The 17,950-nt window shown below is 40.0% G+C and overlaps 1 protein-coding gene across 1 annotated transcript in view; it reads left to right on the plus strand.

Annotated features, from left to right (window-relative positions):
• The window catches only part of LOC110535589 (receptor-type tyrosine-protein phosphatase N2), a 288,776-nt gene that overhangs the window by 264,214 nt on the left and 6,612 nt on the right, over nucleotides 1–17,950 (plus strand). Inside the window, exons 16-20 of the mRNA XM_021620665.2 lie at nucleotides 7,749–7,826; nucleotides 12,168–12,287; nucleotides 12,542–12,708; nucleotides 15,397–15,450; nucleotides 17,016–17,080. Coding sequence (XP_021476340.1) covers nucleotides 7,749–7,826; nucleotides 12,168–12,287; nucleotides 12,542–12,708; nucleotides 15,397–15,450; nucleotides 17,016–17,080 — 484 coding nt within the window. The remainder of the gene's footprint in view (nucleotides 1–7,748; nucleotides 7,827–12,167; nucleotides 12,288–12,541; nucleotides 12,709–15,396; nucleotides 15,451–17,015; nucleotides 17,081–17,950) is intronic.

The raw sequence follows: 17,950 nt of genomic DNA on the forward strand, positions 1-17,950 counted from the left end.
TCTTGATGAACAAAGTGTGTCTCACGACCATCAAGCTGTAAAGCAAGGACGGTCAGTCTAGTCAACACGACCTGTGAGCGTGTTGTGCTAGCCAAGTTAGCTAAAGCCTTGTGACGAGAGCTAACCAAGTCTCGATAGCTAGCCTTGTGACGAATTCTACCCTCAGCAAAACTTTCCTTCAGTCAGTACTCAACACTATCGACAGGAGCTGAGGTCCTATTTTCTGCAGCATTAACCTCACAGTTCGCCTGAGAACAGTTAAGCAGGAAGACAGGAATCTAGTCTTGCCGAGGAGAGCTTTTCAGGAGCGCAGTCACATCCGCAAGAAAGAGAGGTGAGAATGTCCAGTTGCAGGTGAGAGGCTCCCTTTATTGAGGAGAGGGGCTCACATCACTCGCCACTCAACCTGTTTGTCTCCAACAGAAGCTGTGCGGTTGGATTCTTCGAGCTTGATGACCCGCCCTAAGTTGTAAGCCATAAATGACACATCGAAACGAGTATTAAAAATAGAACAATCACATTTGAAAATCACATTTGCAGTTTCACATGTAAGAAAACTATACATGTAAATCTAACTTTCACATGTTGAACTGCAACTTCACAAGTGAAAAACAATCACATTTGAAAATCACATATGCAATTTTATATGTAAGAAAGCTCCATGTTAAAATATCACTTTTACGTGGAATTTCAAGTTCACATGTGGGGATGAAAGTGTGAAAAGGTGGCTTTAACATGTTGCAGTAGTAATATTTCCCAATGTGGAATTGTACATTCTGTAATACCATTATGTAAAAAGCTTCCTTAGCCTACCTGAGTGTAATAATTAATCCATCCACTGCATTATTATTGTAGTCCTCAATGGTGTTGCATTGATATACATGTATTCTTAGCGCTACCACTAGGGAGAGATTCTGAGAGTTCTGGTGGTTGATGTATAAATTAATTGTTTGGACCGAGTGAAAAACAAAATGTCCATTCACATGAGTGTAGCTAAGTTAAGTAACTAGCTAGCCAGCTGACTTTTGTATGCAAGACAATGAGAACAAGATGGCATTTCGGATCATTTTATATTTCCTTATATTTTGGCTATAAAATGGTTTTACAAACGAGGGCCATATTGAGTGTATTTACATGTGATCATATGAACCATGCTAATGATATTTACAATATTTTAGAAGGTTACTTTTTATGACATTTCTATCTAATGGTTGCATGCTAATCGCTAACCGCTAGCTAGCTTAGTGATAGGCGATAACTAGCATTCCATTTCATCCTAGCTAGCTATTTTTAGCTTCTGTAATTGTTAGCTGTCCATTGGTTTTTGTTACATTTAATACACACGCCTAAAACGGATTTGAATGTATTTGAAAATGTGTGAATGTGTTTGCTTTTGGAATGAATGTAAACATATACTTTTTCTACAGAGATGATTTCTGGGCTGTCTAGAGTTAATCAGTTAACTCAAGTTAACTTTTTGTAATTTCTGTGGACTAACGTAAACTCACCCCATTCCGTACAAATGTGCGCAACCGCAACATTCAAACGACGCTACAAAGAAAACTAATGGGACTGTAGCGACTGTGTTGACGTCAAAATCGGGGTGTGAACTAGGTTTCTATTCAAGTATTGATAGACATGGTAATGGCTCTATAGTATTGGAGAAAAGTTGAAAAAACTGACCCTCCGTTACATTGTGACGTGTCATGTCGTAACGTACACCGCGCATGAAGCAACTATTTCTGTCTTACAATCTCTCTCCACCAGGTGTAGCAGTTCTATCATCCTTTAAAAACAAGAAATGGTCAGTGACGGGGGTAAGGGGGGATACCTAGTCATTTTTTTCATCATCATTGCATGCGATCATCATTCTCAAAGCAGCTGTTTACTTCTAAGATCACTTTAGCATCGCCCTAAAAACCCGATTCAAGTTCGACACAAACCTTCAAATAGGTATGTAATGACACATTATATAAACTCTTTATTGTGTTTTATTTACATTTCAGAGGCGATAAGGTGATAAGTTGGACAGATCAAGTGAAAAAAAGCTATTTTCCCACACAACATCTCTCCTTCTCACTATCACGCATTAGTTTCGCTTCCCCACCCGCCATTTTTAAAAAGACCCGACGGGGCTCATTGCCTGCAGAAAGGGGCAGCGTTTAGGTCATGTAATTCTGATTCTGTTGGAAAGGGGAGAAATTGTGCTTTACAATGGTATTGACATTACAGTTGATCTGGAAGTATTACGTTTTTGGGCCGCTAAAATAAGGGCAATTGTACGGACCAAGGCAATGTACTAGTTTACGTGAGTTTACGTTCATCTTTTTAAATTGGAATTAATCACATTATCTTATAGCGTTCAAAATACATTGAAAACATCCAAAATACATAACCTATACAGGTAAAAACAACAATGTGATGTCAAAACAAGTTGACATTGAGGTTAAAGGGATATTTTGGCAGAGGCGCTTTATCTACCCCGTAGTCAGATGAACTTTTGGATACCATTTGTTCGTCTCTGTGTCCTGCATGAAGTAAGTTAGAGGTAGTTCCATGAGCATTGCTAACTAAATACCCTCTATACTTCCAGTTGTTGCGCTAATGCTATTTAGCAATTGCGCTAGTGCTAGTTATCATCTTCCTTCAAACTGCACGCAGAGACATAAAATGGTATCCACAAGTTCATCTGACTCTGGGGATGTAGATAAAGGGCCTCATTGCCAAAATCCCTTCAAAGAAAGTGTAATTTATCAATTTACCTGACTTTGCGAACAGTTACTTTGAACAAAATCAAGACATCAATATTCTTGTAATGCTTTTTATTTTAAGTAAATTACAGCTCAATTTGAGCAGATTCTGATTTCGCGATTAATCGTGATTAATCAAAGCAAATCCTGCATTCAACGCAATTAAATTTTTAAACGTTTGAAAGCCCTATTTTAAACTGAACAGTCAATATTATGAGATTGAGAGAAATTGATAATAAATATATGTTGGAACTCAACCTCAGTGTTGGCCCTCAGTCTAATGGTCAAGACATTGGCTTTGACTGTGGGAGACCTGGGTTCTAATCCCACTGGTTACAAAAGCACATGTGAAACTTAAATGTAATAATTTAGGAAACCACAAATGAGAATGTGAAACATCCATGTGAAAGTATGCAAATGTCAGGAAACCACGTCTGACACATGTAAAAATAGATATTTGTGTGTTCATACATTTTTTTTTTATACACTTTTTTTGTAAGGCTGGTGCAGAGCAGAGTAGACAGTAATCAGTGATCCAGTGCGGTACGGATGAAAGCATGGTAATTATACCACAACGGGACCCCTGGCTGAGCTCTGTGAAACTGCCATAATTACGTCTGTCAATGCGCCCTCCTCCTCCTTATTAGCCCAAGAGAAAAAGTCAATCATTTGTCATCTTTTTCTTGGAATGTGGAGTTCGAGTAGTAAGGGGGTGGTAAGAAGGACGTCTTCTCTACCCCCACAGTCAGGGAGGGGTGACACACAACAACAACGTAGGGCATGTTCATACTAGTTTAGGGCTATAGTTCAAGTATTTGTTGCATTTTATTTGTTTCATTTGGTCTGGTTGGTTTCACATTGCCAAATGTCAAACAAACAAAAATTCCTCTACAAAACCATGTGTCTATGCAAATCATTTGTTTATTTGTCTTCTGCACCCTACAGCCTAGTCCAGAGACTTGTAACTTATTTATGATGTTGGTGGTAGAGCTCATGCATGGGTTTGTCCCAAATGGCAACCTATTCCCTATATAGGGCTCTGGTCAAAAGTAGTGCACAGCAAAGGAATACCGTGCCATGTTGGACGTAGCCCTTGGTTTCAATCATGGTCTCAGTCATACTTGGCTTAGATTTTGATATTCTGTTAGATTTTTTCAATCAGACTTACTTGTAAGGAAAGTCAGTAAGATTTAAGATGTGTTAGCAAGGCATTGAATTGCAAGATGTTAATTGAAATGATATTTTCCTCAAACCTTAAACGAAAGCTTTTATTTGGTAAAGATTCTGGTTTTCCAAGGTCTTTCCCACCCAACAGAGAGAGGAGAGCAGGAGAGAAGCTGAAATACGGAGGCCACCTTTTCATGTCCTACTTTTAGTATTCATACGGTGATGTCAGGCTGCACGTAGCTACTGTATGTCTGTGTCCTTGAGATTGCCTAACAGGGAGCTGGAGCTCTAGCTTTTAGCATCGAGTCTTTCATTTCTGTCAGGATAAAAAAAGGCATCTGCAGAATTTCAACTAGGCAGGAGAGAGTGTGATGCTAACAAAGCGCTGCTACCTAATAGAGTGGAAAAGTGCATTCATTTCTTTAGCTCTTCTCCAGAAATGCCATTTTGAATAACATGGTGAGGCAACGGGAATTCCAGGTGGTTTTATAAATATATGTGTAAAGCCAGGCGTGCTTTGATGGACTATGTTAGCTAGCTTTATATTAAGGAAGTGTGTTGAGTTTGTGCAGCTATACTCTTCTATATCTCATGCTGCACATCTGTACTAAAGGTTATTGGGATTTAGTTCAACCTCTATAATCATCTCCCCTAGTCGGTGCTAATAAAACCACTCTGATATCTCCTCAAGAAAGAAGTTCATAAAAGGAAGAGAAGACGGCCATTAAAGACAAGGCAATCCACGGTGTCTCTTAGCACATCCTGGTATTATTATCTGGTTGCATCCCAAAATGACACCCTATTCCTTATATAGTTTACTACTTTTGACCAGAGCCCTATGGACCCTGGTTAAAAGTAGTGCAGCTCTCTGTAATTGCTCCAGCCCGAAATGGCTCCCTGTAACAATAAGGGTTGTGCTGCACGATTGCATCCATTGCCATAGTAATGGATGTGGATGTCACTCACTGGAGTGTCATCCGTTGGAGATTCAGGACTGATCTCTGGGCAACACAAAGGTTTCATCCCTGTCTTCTTCTCCCTATTACGAGATAGATGCTTATCTCAAATTGCAATGCAAGACTATTGCATGAATGTGTTGTATTATGAACCTTTGCAGTATAAAAACACTGAAGAGAACATAAAAAGGCTATGATTCTTTTTACGGAAAACAGAACTGGACAGTAAAAAATACAGTAAAAACTGTTTGGTTTTTTTGAGCATTACAAAATGGGACCCAATAAAGTGAAGTGCTAGCGATAAACCAACTCTGAGCTGGTTAGCTCTGGTTTTAGCTCCAGTGTTTATTTGGCAGGTTTTTTGTCATGAATCTTGTTCTGGAGGCAGCTCTGCAGAGTGGTCGCTAGCTGGCACAGCCACCAAGTCATAAAATCAGATTTTAAACCTAACGTTAACCACACTGCTAACCCTAATGCCTAACCCTAAAAAAAAGTAAAACATCTATAAATGTTACACTATAGCCAATTTTTTACTTTGCAGCTAGCCTATCTAAGGGAAATCGGTCAGTTCTGCCTCCAGGACAAGACTCATGACAATAAACGTCAACTTGCGTTTATTTGGAGAATACAAATTCTGTTGCACCCCTTCTTTACACTGAATTTCTACATCTCTTCTGTAAGGAAAAAAATGGCTTTGTCTGAGTGTAACAAAATGTCTGAATTCCAAATGGTTTATTTATGTCTTTTCTATTCTGCTTCTCCTTTCAAATAATATTTCATTTGCAATTTGGCTTGCAATATCTGATATTTACAAAAAGATCTCACTGTTTTAAGTTTCTCCAAGTGTCAAATTTCGTAGTTGCTCCAAACATCAAATCTTGAAGTGTTTTGACACCCTGGGTTGACTCCTCCTGCTCAGCATTGTTTTGTTTCTCCAAAAGTTAAGGTTTTGGATAGGGCAAAAAAAAAGTCTACCACTGGGATTGAACACGCGACCTTCGTATCCGGAATCATGGAATTATAGTGCTGAGTGATTAACTGTCATTTCGGGGGTTATCGGTTATTAAACAACTAATTGACCGATGTCGGTTCAATTAATTGAATTCCATTTAGCTCAATGCGCCGTTACTCTAGAGTGAAGTCAAATATTTTCAGAGATAAATCAAGTCAAGAACTATGTGGGATGCTGGGCCGAGTTGTAGTTTTCATTAGCAAATATTCAACATAGGTAACCATAATCCTGTATTTTCAATCTCGGATAGAGACGGATCAGGGAGGAAGAGGCGAAGCACAAGGTTTCACTCTTGCCAAAATCTGCCCAAAATAAACCCAATGTGTTTCTATGGGCTTATTTTGGACCTAAGCTTGTTGCCTGCTTTCCTGCCTTTGGAACAACGACTCCCATTGTTAGCACAGAGACATGAGCATCTCATCATTATATACAGATCTCTGGACAGATGTACTTTTACGCCTTTTACGTTATGTTAGATACACACAGACTACATAGACCGCATGAGCGAGGAATGTACGCAACACAACGAAGAGCGGGACAGAGACAGTTCGCTTACCTTGAAGAACTAGTCACATTAGTTTGTCAGACAGCTCTGCAGCATACTTAGGCAGGCTAGCTGAATAGGATGACTAAAGACAGTACTGTATGGGGAGCACATAGATAACATTAGATGGTTTGGCTGGCTGACTGCATCTGCCTGAGTGAGATGAGATCATGACTTTAAGACTTTAACGAATGAAAAATAATATAGTCATCAAATAAAAACAAAGTAATATTCCCAACTGAAATATTATATTATTTCATATAATGTTCCCTATTGTTGGCTTTGGAATTTCCATTAAAAAGCTCAAAAAATCATTATTTCTTAATGCATTAAATGTTTTTTAAAAATTGAAAAACCGAACCGCCCTCAAAAAGCACTAATCGCTCGGCACTATGGGTTAACGCCAATCCGCCACCCCCATCCACATCGCCCTAGCAAAACCAAGGCCTGTTTGATAGTAATAGCCCCTAGTGGCCGGTTTTGAAGGCATTTCCCGACGTCCTCGGGACATGGACAGATGTCCAATTTCGAAGTTCATCTTGAGCGATTTGCCTGGATATTTGTTCCCCTTTGTTCATTGCCTTTCTCAGACTAATATGAATAGACAGAGAGGGAAGGCCAGGGTCTTGTTCTGTGGAGCTGGATGTAGAGCTGGTATCAAGCCCCTTGTCTTTAATAAAAAATAAAGCTTCAGGGGAAATTGCAGATCTGCTTTTATCCTTTCCTCAGCCCTCTGTATCGCTGGGTTCTGCATGCCAACGCTCAACACACACGGGTGCGCACACATGGACACACACCCACACACTCACACACATACAGAACACACAAACACTAGCCCAACCCTCGGAGACACCCCTATCCCCTCTTCTAAAGGCCTCAGTGACATTCTCTGACTATCATCAATAATATGTTGGAGAGGCGATGTCATTTCCTTTACACATGAGCTTCCTTTAATCAGAAGCATTAAAGAATAACCATGCCTGGAGGATAAAGAGGGGGGAAGTAAGAGAGGGAGGAGAGAGAGGAGTGGATGGCTTGAGTGAAGAAGTGAGCAGGAAAACCTGGACAGCCATCGAGGAGAAAAGGCGGGAGCACTACCGATAGATGAATGGAAATGCTTTTACTCTGTCTTGATGCTCTAACTGAAGACACGGAGTTGTATCCCAAATGGCACCCTATTTGCCCCATGTGCTCTGGTCAAAAGTAGTGCACTATATAGGGAATAGGGTGCTATTTGGGACGCACAGGGCAGTATGTTCTTGTCCCTTTTATACAATTTATATTAATAATAAACTCTTCTCCTTCCCCTCTTCTTCAAGATGGACCATGACCCGAGGAACCCCATGTACATCGCTTCACAAGGCCCTCTACCCTCCACCGTGGCTGACTTCTGGCAGGTAAAGCACAACCAATCATGAACTAACAATCAGTTTTTGTTTGTGAGAGTGTGGGCGACATTTGTATAAAAATTGTTTTTAAAAAAACACAGTGAACTTCATTAGAAACTGGTAGCATGATTACATTGGAAACTTTTCTTCAACTGTGTATATTATAAGAGGAGATCATTTAACAAGATTATAATGAAGTATTTTTTGCGCAGATCTGTGCTCTTTTCCGCCACGAAAATGAAACTATGAAATGTAGGATTACTGTTTTCTTTTGCTGTAAAGTATTATGATTGCCCTCGTGTAACAAAGTTTGTTGCATTATGATACATAACAGCAGCTTTCACCACTGTGAATATGACTACAAGGGTGATTTTCCAGCTTGCCATTTAGACCTGGCAACCCGGCAATGCTTTGCTGCCTCAGACGTATGCCGGGTTGCCAAATGGTGTTAATATGCATTAGTGTGAAAGCACCCAAGTCATTAGGGAGGATCATCACTCCCATACAGTCAAGTTAATGTATCAGCTGTGGCATTGCTGCGTGTGTAACATGTTAGCATGAACCAGAGACGTCCACAGGTTGCATCCCAAATGGCACCCTATTCCCTTCATAGTACATTTCCTTTGATCATAGCCCTATGGTCCGTGGCCAAAAGTACTGCACTATGTAGGGAATAGGGTGCCATTGGAGACGCAGACACAGACCAGCTGGCACCTTTACACCCCATGTTGAACTGAAGATGCACTTACGGTAGGTACAGTTGAAGTCGGAAGTTTACATACACTTAGGTTGGAGTCATTAAGAAAACTCGTTTTTCAACCACTCCACAAATTTCTTGTTAACAAACTATAGTTTTGGCAAGTCGGTTAGGACATCTACTTTGTGCATGACACAAGTAATTTTTCCAAAAATTGTTTACAGACAGATTATTTAAATTATAATTCACTGTATCACAATTCCAGTGGGTCAGACGTTTACATGCACTAAGTTGACTGTGTCTATACACAGCTTGGAAAATTCCAGAAAATGATGTCATGGCTCAAGAAGCTTCTGATAGGCTAATTGAAATAAATTGAGTCAATTGGAGGTGTACCTGTGGATGTATTTCAAGGCCTACCTTCAAACTCAGTGCCTTTTTGCTTGACATCATGGGAAAATCAAAATAAATCAGCCAAGACCTCAGAAAAACAATTGTAGACCTCCACAAGTCTGGTTCATCCTTGATAGCAATTTCCAAACGCCTGAAGGTACCACGTCCTTCTGTACAAGCAATAGTACGCAAGTATAAACACCATGGGACCACGCAGCCGTCATACCGCTCAGGAAGGAGACGTGTTCTGTCTCCTAGAGATGAACGTACTTTGATGCGAAAAGTGCAAATCAATCCCAGAACAACAGCAAAGGACCTTGTAAAGATGCTGGAGGAAACGGGTACAAAAGTATCTATATCCACAGTAAAACGAGTCCTACAGTATATCGACATAACCTGAAAGGCAGCTCAGCAAGGAAGAAGCCACTGCTCCAAAACCGCCATAAAAAAGCCAGACTACGGACTATGTCCAATTAATCTACAATCAAGTTGTTGAATCATCTCAAGAATTAACAATTGAAACAGGATTCACCTGTGCTCAATTTCGAGTCTCATAGCAAAGTGTCGAAATACTTATGTAAATATCTGTTTTCTATTTTTAATGCATTTGCAAACATTTCTAAAAACCTGTTTTTGCTTTGTCGTTATGGGTATTGTGTGTAGATTGATGAGGAAAAAAGTAATTTAATCAATTTTAGAAGAAGGCTGTAAGGTAACAAAATGTGGAAAAAGTGAAGGGGTCTGAATACTTTCCGAATGCACTGTACATTTCGTCATGGAGTCTGTATACCTGTCGTGCCACACAGAAGGAATGTTTTTCATTTTTGACGAGTCAGTTTTAGAAGAGATGATTGTTAATGTCTTTTATTAATGTGCTGTCACTTCTCTTTAATTGAACATTTGTAAACGCCTAATAATAAAAAGTTTGATTGCTTGTTTGTTTTCTTTGTTGTCATTTCATAAAGTGAGTAAACAACATATCCATTATCAAAATTAAAATGAACAATTTACAGTTGAATATTTGTCTTAGTTGACTCTAAAACTATCTTATCTCAACTTAAAAATAATTGACAATTAAAACAACAGTATGTCCAGAGTGATGACCTTGAAAGGATAGCAATAAGTAATGCTTCTTTCAACTTTAAATATAGTTACATTGGCCTTGAATGCACTTAAAAACTCTTTACAAATAAACTAACAGAAAAATATGCAAATTGGTCTGTCTAATCCGCAGTGGGCTCCTGCAGTACTCAGAAAGTCTCTCTCTAATCCTCCCCTCCCTCCTTCCATCCCTCCGTATACCCAGCCTTCCACATTTCTTTCCTCCCTCTGTCCCCAGCCATTACCTCAGCTCCACCAGGGCCTTGCCCCCTCTGCTCGCTCTCGCTCTCTCTTTAGAGTTCAGGAAATAAGCCAATCACCATGAAGTTTCAAAGAGCTCCCAAACAGGGACCTTGACTTGGTTCTCTCGTTTTCTTCTCTGCTTGTGTGCTCAATAATGGAGAGGGGATGTCTAGTGACTAAATTACTTCAGAAGTTAATTAAATAAAAAGTCTACATTGAGCTTATTTGTTTATTCTTTCTGGCAGTATTTGTAAATTAGTAAAACAGGATTATTTCATTTGACACCTCTTCTTTGGTACGTACTGATAACCAACGTGGCTAGACGTGGGCACAGTTGGCTTGTAATGACACCTCTGGGCTGAATCACAGAGGTATGCCATTAGTTTATAGGCAGGACCATTGTGTTTTTATTGCTCTCATAAAACCAGTGTTTCTTCCTCATTTTCCTAATGGCCGCGCTGGGCCTTTCTATCGTCCAAGGACCATTAGATTTTGATAAGATAATCAGATGAAATGGAGCGGATCAGTTGAGCTAGCTCAGATGGCGGAGAGAGCCAGGGGCACACGGGAGGCACTGTGTGACATCATCTGATCTACAATACAGTAGTTGTGCAGCTCAACTGATCACACGTTGGTGGCGGTGCAGACCAATAACGATTGGTCACACAATCCTGTACGGTGTATAATAATGTATCTATGTTGCTGAATGGCTAACATTGACTTTGTTTGTTGAAAGCAGGGAAAATAGAGATGTAGGAACATCAATTAATCACAACACATCATTATACATTTCTTAATGTGTTGCCAAAGTCCTGTGGGACCTTTCTGTGGTGCTGTATTAACTCCTACTGAATTAACTCCTACTGTATTAACTCTTACTGCATTAACTACTACTGCATTAACTGCTACTGCATTAACACCAACTGCATTAACTCATATTGCATTGAATCATACTGCATTAACTGTCACTGTATTAACTCATACTGCATTAACTCATACTGCATTAACTCATACTGCATTAACTCTCACAGTATTATCTCATACTGCATTAAGTCATACTGCATTAACTCATACTACATTAAGTCATACTGCATTAACTCATACTGCATTAACTCCTACTGCATTAACTCTCACTGTATTAACTCCTACTGCTTTAACTCATACTGCATTAACTCATACTGCATTAACTCTCACTGTATTATCTCTTACTGCATTAATTCCTACTGCATTAACTCATACTGCATTAACTCATACTGTATTAACTCTCACTGTATTAACTCCTACTGCATTAACTCTCACTGTATTAACTCATACTGCATTAAGTCATACTGCATTAACTCATACTGCATTAACTCATACTGCATTAAGTCATACTGCATTAACTCATACTGAATTAACTCTCACTGTATTAACTCCTACTGTATTAAGTCCTACTGCATTAACTCTCACTGTATTAACTCCTACTGCTTTAACTCATACTGCATTAACTCATACTGCATTAACTCTCACTGTATTATCTCTTACTGCATTAATTCCTACTGCATTAACTCATACTGCATTAACTCATACTGTATTAACTCTCGCTGTATTAACTCCTACTGCATTAAGTCCTACTGCATTAACACCTACTGCATTAACTCCTACTGCATTAACTCCTACTGTATTAACTCCTACTGCATTAACTCCTACTGTATTAACTCCTGTATTAACTCCTACTGCATTAACTCCTACTGCATTAACTCCTACTGCATTAACTCCTACTGTATTAACTCCTACTGTATTAACTCTCACTGTATTAACTCCTACTCTATTAACTCCTGTATTAATTCATATTATATTAACTTCTACTGTATGAGTGCCCTGTCTTTGTTAATATGACTAGATAGGAGCCCTCCTATGTTCTCTTGTGTCTTCAGATGGTGTGGGAAAGTGGCTGTGTGGTCATCGTCATGCTTACGCCCCTGTCTGAAAATGGAGTGAAACAGTGTCAACAGTACTGGCCAGACGAGGGCTCCAATGTCTACCATGTTTATGAGGTAAAGCAATTATCTTTGTTTAGGATGTGTACTTTATTTGTTTAATATATTATTCATCTTTATTTTCATTAATTTGGTAACACTACTGTCCTTCCACATATCTGCTTGTAGTTGATTTGGTCCAGGGGTATCACTCAGAAAGAGTTAATGTAGAGTAATTGATATACTATAAGTGGTGATGCTGGCCAGAGGTTCTAAGCCCGTTCTGGTGATTTTATTTCTATGATTCTCACTCCCATCTCTTGTATCTGCAGGTGAACCTGGTTTCAGAGCACATCTGGTGTGAGGACTTCCTGGTCAGGAGTTTCTACCTGAAGAACTTGCAGACCAACGAGACACGCACTGTCACGCAGTTCCACTTCCTTTCCTGGGTGGACCACAGCATCCCTGACTCAGCCAGGACACTGCTGGACTTCCGTAGGTAAGCCCCCGTCTCCGTCTGATCGTCATTCTATGTCCTCTTTGACCTAGGACTGCAAAAATTCTGGTAACTTTCCCAAAATTCCCAGGTTTTCCAGAAATCCAAGTTGGAGGATTCCGGAATTCCTGCATATTCCTGGAAAACCTAGGAAGTTTGGTAAAGTTACCAGAATTTTGTAACCTTAAAGGGATACTTCTGGATTTTGGCAATGAGGCCATTTATCTACTCCCCAGAGTTAGATGAACTCATGGATATAATTTTTATGTCTCTGCGTCCAGTATGAAGGAAGTAGTTTCGCAAGCCAATGCTAGCTAGTGTTAGCGCAATGACTGGAAGGCTATGGTATCTGCTACCATGCTAGCAGATACGATAGACTTCCAGTCATTGCGCTGGCGCTAGTTAACAAATGCGCTAGTTAGAAACTTTCTTCAAACTGCACACAGAGACAAAACTTTTTATCTTTGAATTCATCTGATTCTTGGGAAGAAAAGGGCCTCATTGTCAAAATCCAGAAGTATCCCTTTAAGTATTAGCTTGCGTTAACTCTCCTTTTTTTGCTGCCATCCTTTCACCTGTCTACCTGTTCTCTCTGCTGCTCTGTTCCCTTTAACTCCTGTAGAGAATGGGTTTTTATAACGCCTCGATCACACCAACAGTGTCATTGCTCAAAATGGTACGCAGCATCATCTGGATAGGTGGGCAACAAAAGTTCAACATTCGCCTTCTGCTGCAGTCAAGCCGTCTACGCATACGGTTTGATGCATACGTTCAATAAATCCAACGCACAAAATATACTGCAACTGCCTCTGCAATGCAATGCTGCAAGGCAAACACAGTGTTTCATTGGAGTTGAGTGTACTTCTGGTGTAACAAAATACAATGACACTGTCGGTGTGATCGAGCAACACTTAATTGATCGTAGGGCTATTTCTCCCCTGCTCATGCAAGGCAGCAAATGAACCGTCCGCATGGCTTGAAAAAAACTTAATTCAAACAGCCAATTAAATGGGACATGTCAAGCTAAAAAACCTGGGTGAATCGAAGGGAAAGCCAATGACTGCCTAACCTCTCCTCCCTGTTCTTCATCTGATGTGCACTGACAGAAGAGACCCCCAGGGAAACAACCTGAAAGGAATGGGAAATCCCACTCCAAATGAGAATATGTCACGATTTAGACCAGTATGTTGCAAGCCCTCTAATTGTAGAAGTTCTGCAGGTTAGAGAGAGCTCACCATGCTAAAGGGTAATTGCAGTCACACTAGAGGTTATTTAATATCCAGCTCTCTCACTACAGAACACTACAGCCTCATGTAGCTGACGTGAGTCGGACTCACGCTCTCATGATGAGGTTTCCCTGCATACTACTTCAAAATCAGTGTCATCCTCAGCCACCGAGGGCAATTCCACTAGGTCTAATGGTTAAGATGTTGGTTTCCTGGGTGGGAGTCTGAGGCTCAGATCCCACATGTGACACTCAATACGCCAGTCATGTAGTGGTTTTGGCCAACTATGAAATTAGCGGTTGCCAGTGTCATTTTTGTGATGTTGCAGCTAGTAATATGAGTCCAGTTGCATAGTCACAAAAGTGATCATTGGAAACTGTGTCTCTTCAGCCAAGCCTGTGCACACAATCTCTCTTTCCACTCCTCCCCTCAATTTCCTTCCCCTTTAGGTTTGCACGATACCTCCCACCCACTCAGATCACTCTCAAACTACTCAAAATGCCGGGTTCATTTGATGAATTACCTGTAAAAATGCATTTCCTTTTCACCCTACTTTGTTTAACATTTTTTCTTTCGCAAACAAATCTTTCCTCGTCTCATTTAAAAAGTGTGTATTTCTCATTCATTTAGATGTTCCTTTTAAAATCTGGAATTATTTGGAACATGGTTTGTTTATAAATGTTAGCTCACGAAGATGACATGTGAAATGACATAGATACAGTGCTAGTGTGTCACTAATGACTGTATATTGAATGATACGAGGGCAAATAATATTCCTGTGTAGGGTTAGAGAAAAATGTTCAGATGTATCCATTTTCTTTTGGAACTTCTTGTCTAAATCACCTCTGATATAGACCAATGTAGTCGATGGTTTCCATGGCAACGTCTTGGTGTAGACGGCTTGTTGGCCCCCACTGTGTGCCTGTGGTGTGTAGCGTTCATAATTGGGCAAGGTTAATGCGTCGCAGATCACGATATCTCGTCACCGGATCCATCATGGCAGTAAATACATGTCACAATATGGTGTTTTAAATGGTGCTTCATTCATTCTCGTTGTTCAACATGGACTTGACATTTTTTTGGGAGGATTGACAACGGGACTCCAAAGGTTTAAGCATTACGGACATTTTATTTCATTCGTTTTTTTTTGGTATATAAAGTACAGAATGCATAAGCAAAATTATCTGAGAAAAACAGCTGCCTCTAAACGTATGAACTGAATTTGTCCAGATCAGTGAAATACAGTAAGCAGCCTACACAGTATGTGACCCTTTTTTTACGAGTCTTCCACATATTTAAATTGATGCTACATAATATGCTATATGACTTTTATCAAATGTTATAGTGTACTCTAGCAAAGTTGAGCAGATGTTTTGCCCACATTGATACATTTTTAAAGTGCTTCATGTTTTTACCCCTAATGTTGTGAAGTGTGATATTAAAGCAGATGCTTCTTTTATTACAGAAAGGTTAACAAGTGCTACCGGGGTCGGTCTTGTCCAATAATTGTCCACTGCAGGCAAGTATACTACAATAATTATAACCTTGTAACGATGCACAGGCTGTGTAGGTGTCAGTAACAATACATGACACAGACTGAGAAGGAAGACACAGTTGAAGATGTCAGCATGCTTCAGTTCGACTGGTGGCTATCCGAAGTCGGCTAAGCGAACCTAACGATGCTGCTCGCATACTCCCTTAAAGACCTTTGTTTGGAAAAAATTTACAGTTTGTCCATTTTGAGACGGCGTAGTCATCCTCAAAATAATCAAAGATGATTCATTTTGATGTTTGGTGCTGTCTTTTTTAATGAAACAATGTGCATGAAAACGAGTCATCTCTTGTTCAATGACAACAAAGACTTTATTGAAGAATCGCTACTGTTGACCAATGACCGACAAAGAGGCGTAGACTTTAGCTCTGAACTTCGGGTTGCCTCAAGAAAAAATGTTGTGTCGAAACAGCCGGAAAAAAACTCACCGAAGTCCAAAACGAACAAAAACTTTACAAAATGTTGTCATAATATATGCACGAACTCTACCGAACTGTTTAGGCTGGGAAGCATACGGACGGCCTTTAGTCACACTTACAGTACCTAAATTATGGATATATTTTTTTTCTGATCATAATCACTGACCATTCAAATGTGTCCATATGGAAATCATATTGTAATTATTATTTTTTCTTTAGTTAAGTGAAGTTCCACTCGTTATTTAATATGGCAGGTATTTGCCTCCATATTTTTAATAGTGAGTAGTGTTCAGTCATGCATGGAGAGGATCTGTCTGTCCGTCCGTCCATTTGTCTGTCTGGCCATAGAGGTCTCTAGTCTCTAGATGAGAAGCAGTGGATTAATGAAACAGTGGCGCCCCTCACGCCTCACTCTGCTCGCTCTCTCTCCTGTTTTATTGGCTTTGCCTTTATTGGAGAGATGGTGCACGCCTTGTTTGCAATTAACATGCAGACAGATTGAATGCCCGGCGGGCTCAAAAGAGAGGCTTTTCATGCAGCTATCGCTGGTGGAATGGAAAAGCAGGATCTCCAAAGCTGCTCTGCTAATGGCCTCTGGCCTCTTCACCTCCCCTCTGCTCCTGAGGTGCCTGCCTGCTGCAGGCTCACGCTGCTGCTTTTAAAAGCTTTTGTCCCTTATAACATCAGTTCCAAATCAGTCCTCTAAAGTATTTGGACCACACGTGCGTGTGTACACCCACACACGTTCTTTTAAAAACGTTTAAAAAATCTCATTATAATTTTGCACAAATATTTGTGTGTTGATAACAGCTTTGTTCTCAAGGGTTATTCAAGCTTTTATTAATGTCCTATTATCTTTCATTTAACATCTTATAAAAAATACCTGCTATTACTTGTGTGTGCTTATACAATAATATATTTTACTTTTTAAATGCTCAGTTAACGCTCTTCTTATCATTTGTATTTTCCTCAGACTTTACAGCTATAATGCAAGAAAATCTAAATTTGTTTTCACGTAAGAAGCAGACACTAACTGTGGTATTGAGCAAAGCTGCCTTGTGTTCTTTTTCTGGCTCACTAATGAGTGTCTTCTCCTCTCTGGTTGCTTTGCAGTGACGGGGCTGGCCGAAGCGGAACGTACATCCTGATTGACATGGTCCTCAATAGGATGGCTAAAGGTAGGAGTCGATGGGCCTCTCCGTCTCGCACTCTTTTCTGCTTGTGTGATGACGTTACCATGGCAACGGCAGAAAGCCTCCATTTTCAGCCAAAGGTCTTGGGATGCATTGGAGGGTAACTGAGTAGGCCTCTGCTGTTACTCTGGGAGGGCTCTTCAGAAGGAAGGAGAGAGAGAGAGAGAGTGATGTAGAGAGGGAGAGTGGGAGGGAGGGGGTGAGGGAGAGAGAAACAGAGAACGAGAGAGAGGATGAGAAATAGCATTGATACTAATAACATTCACATATGTATTTTTTTTGTAATTTCATTTTAAAAAGGTACATTTTTTCAACTGACATCATCAATGTCAAATTCATTTCCCTGTGAAGGGCAAGTTAATTTATTTCAATTATAATGTATATATTCCATCTTAATTTGGTTTTTCACAAGATGCAAATATTGGTATACTAATCGACATGAACTCACACAACCACCTTTGAATATGTTTTCAGAACGTTAAGCGCATACAGTATACTACACAAGGCTCAGTATTGCATAATCGGAAATAACTCAGGAAACGTATACCATAGAATCAAAATCAAATCAAATGTATTTATATCAACTTCGTACATCAACTGATATCTCAAAGTGCTGTACAGAAACCCAGCCTAAAACCCCAAACAGCAAGCAATGCAGGTGTAGAAGCACGGTGGCTAGGAAAAACTCCCTAGAAAGGCCAAAACCTAGGAAGAAACCTAGAGAGGAACCAGGCTATGTGGGGTGGCCAGTCCTCTTCTGGCTGTGCCGGGTGGAGATTATAACAGAACATGGTCAAGATGTTCAAATGTTCATAAATGACCAGCATGGTCCAATAATAATAAGGCAGAACCGTT

The sequence above is a fragment of the Oncorhynchus mykiss genome, chromosome 11 (assembly GCF_013265735.2).
Source record: "Oncorhynchus mykiss isolate Arlee chromosome 11, USDA_OmykA_1.1, whole genome shotgun sequence".
Taxonomy (NCBI): domain Eukaryota; kingdom Metazoa; phylum Chordata; class Actinopteri; order Salmoniformes; family Salmonidae; genus Oncorhynchus; species Oncorhynchus mykiss.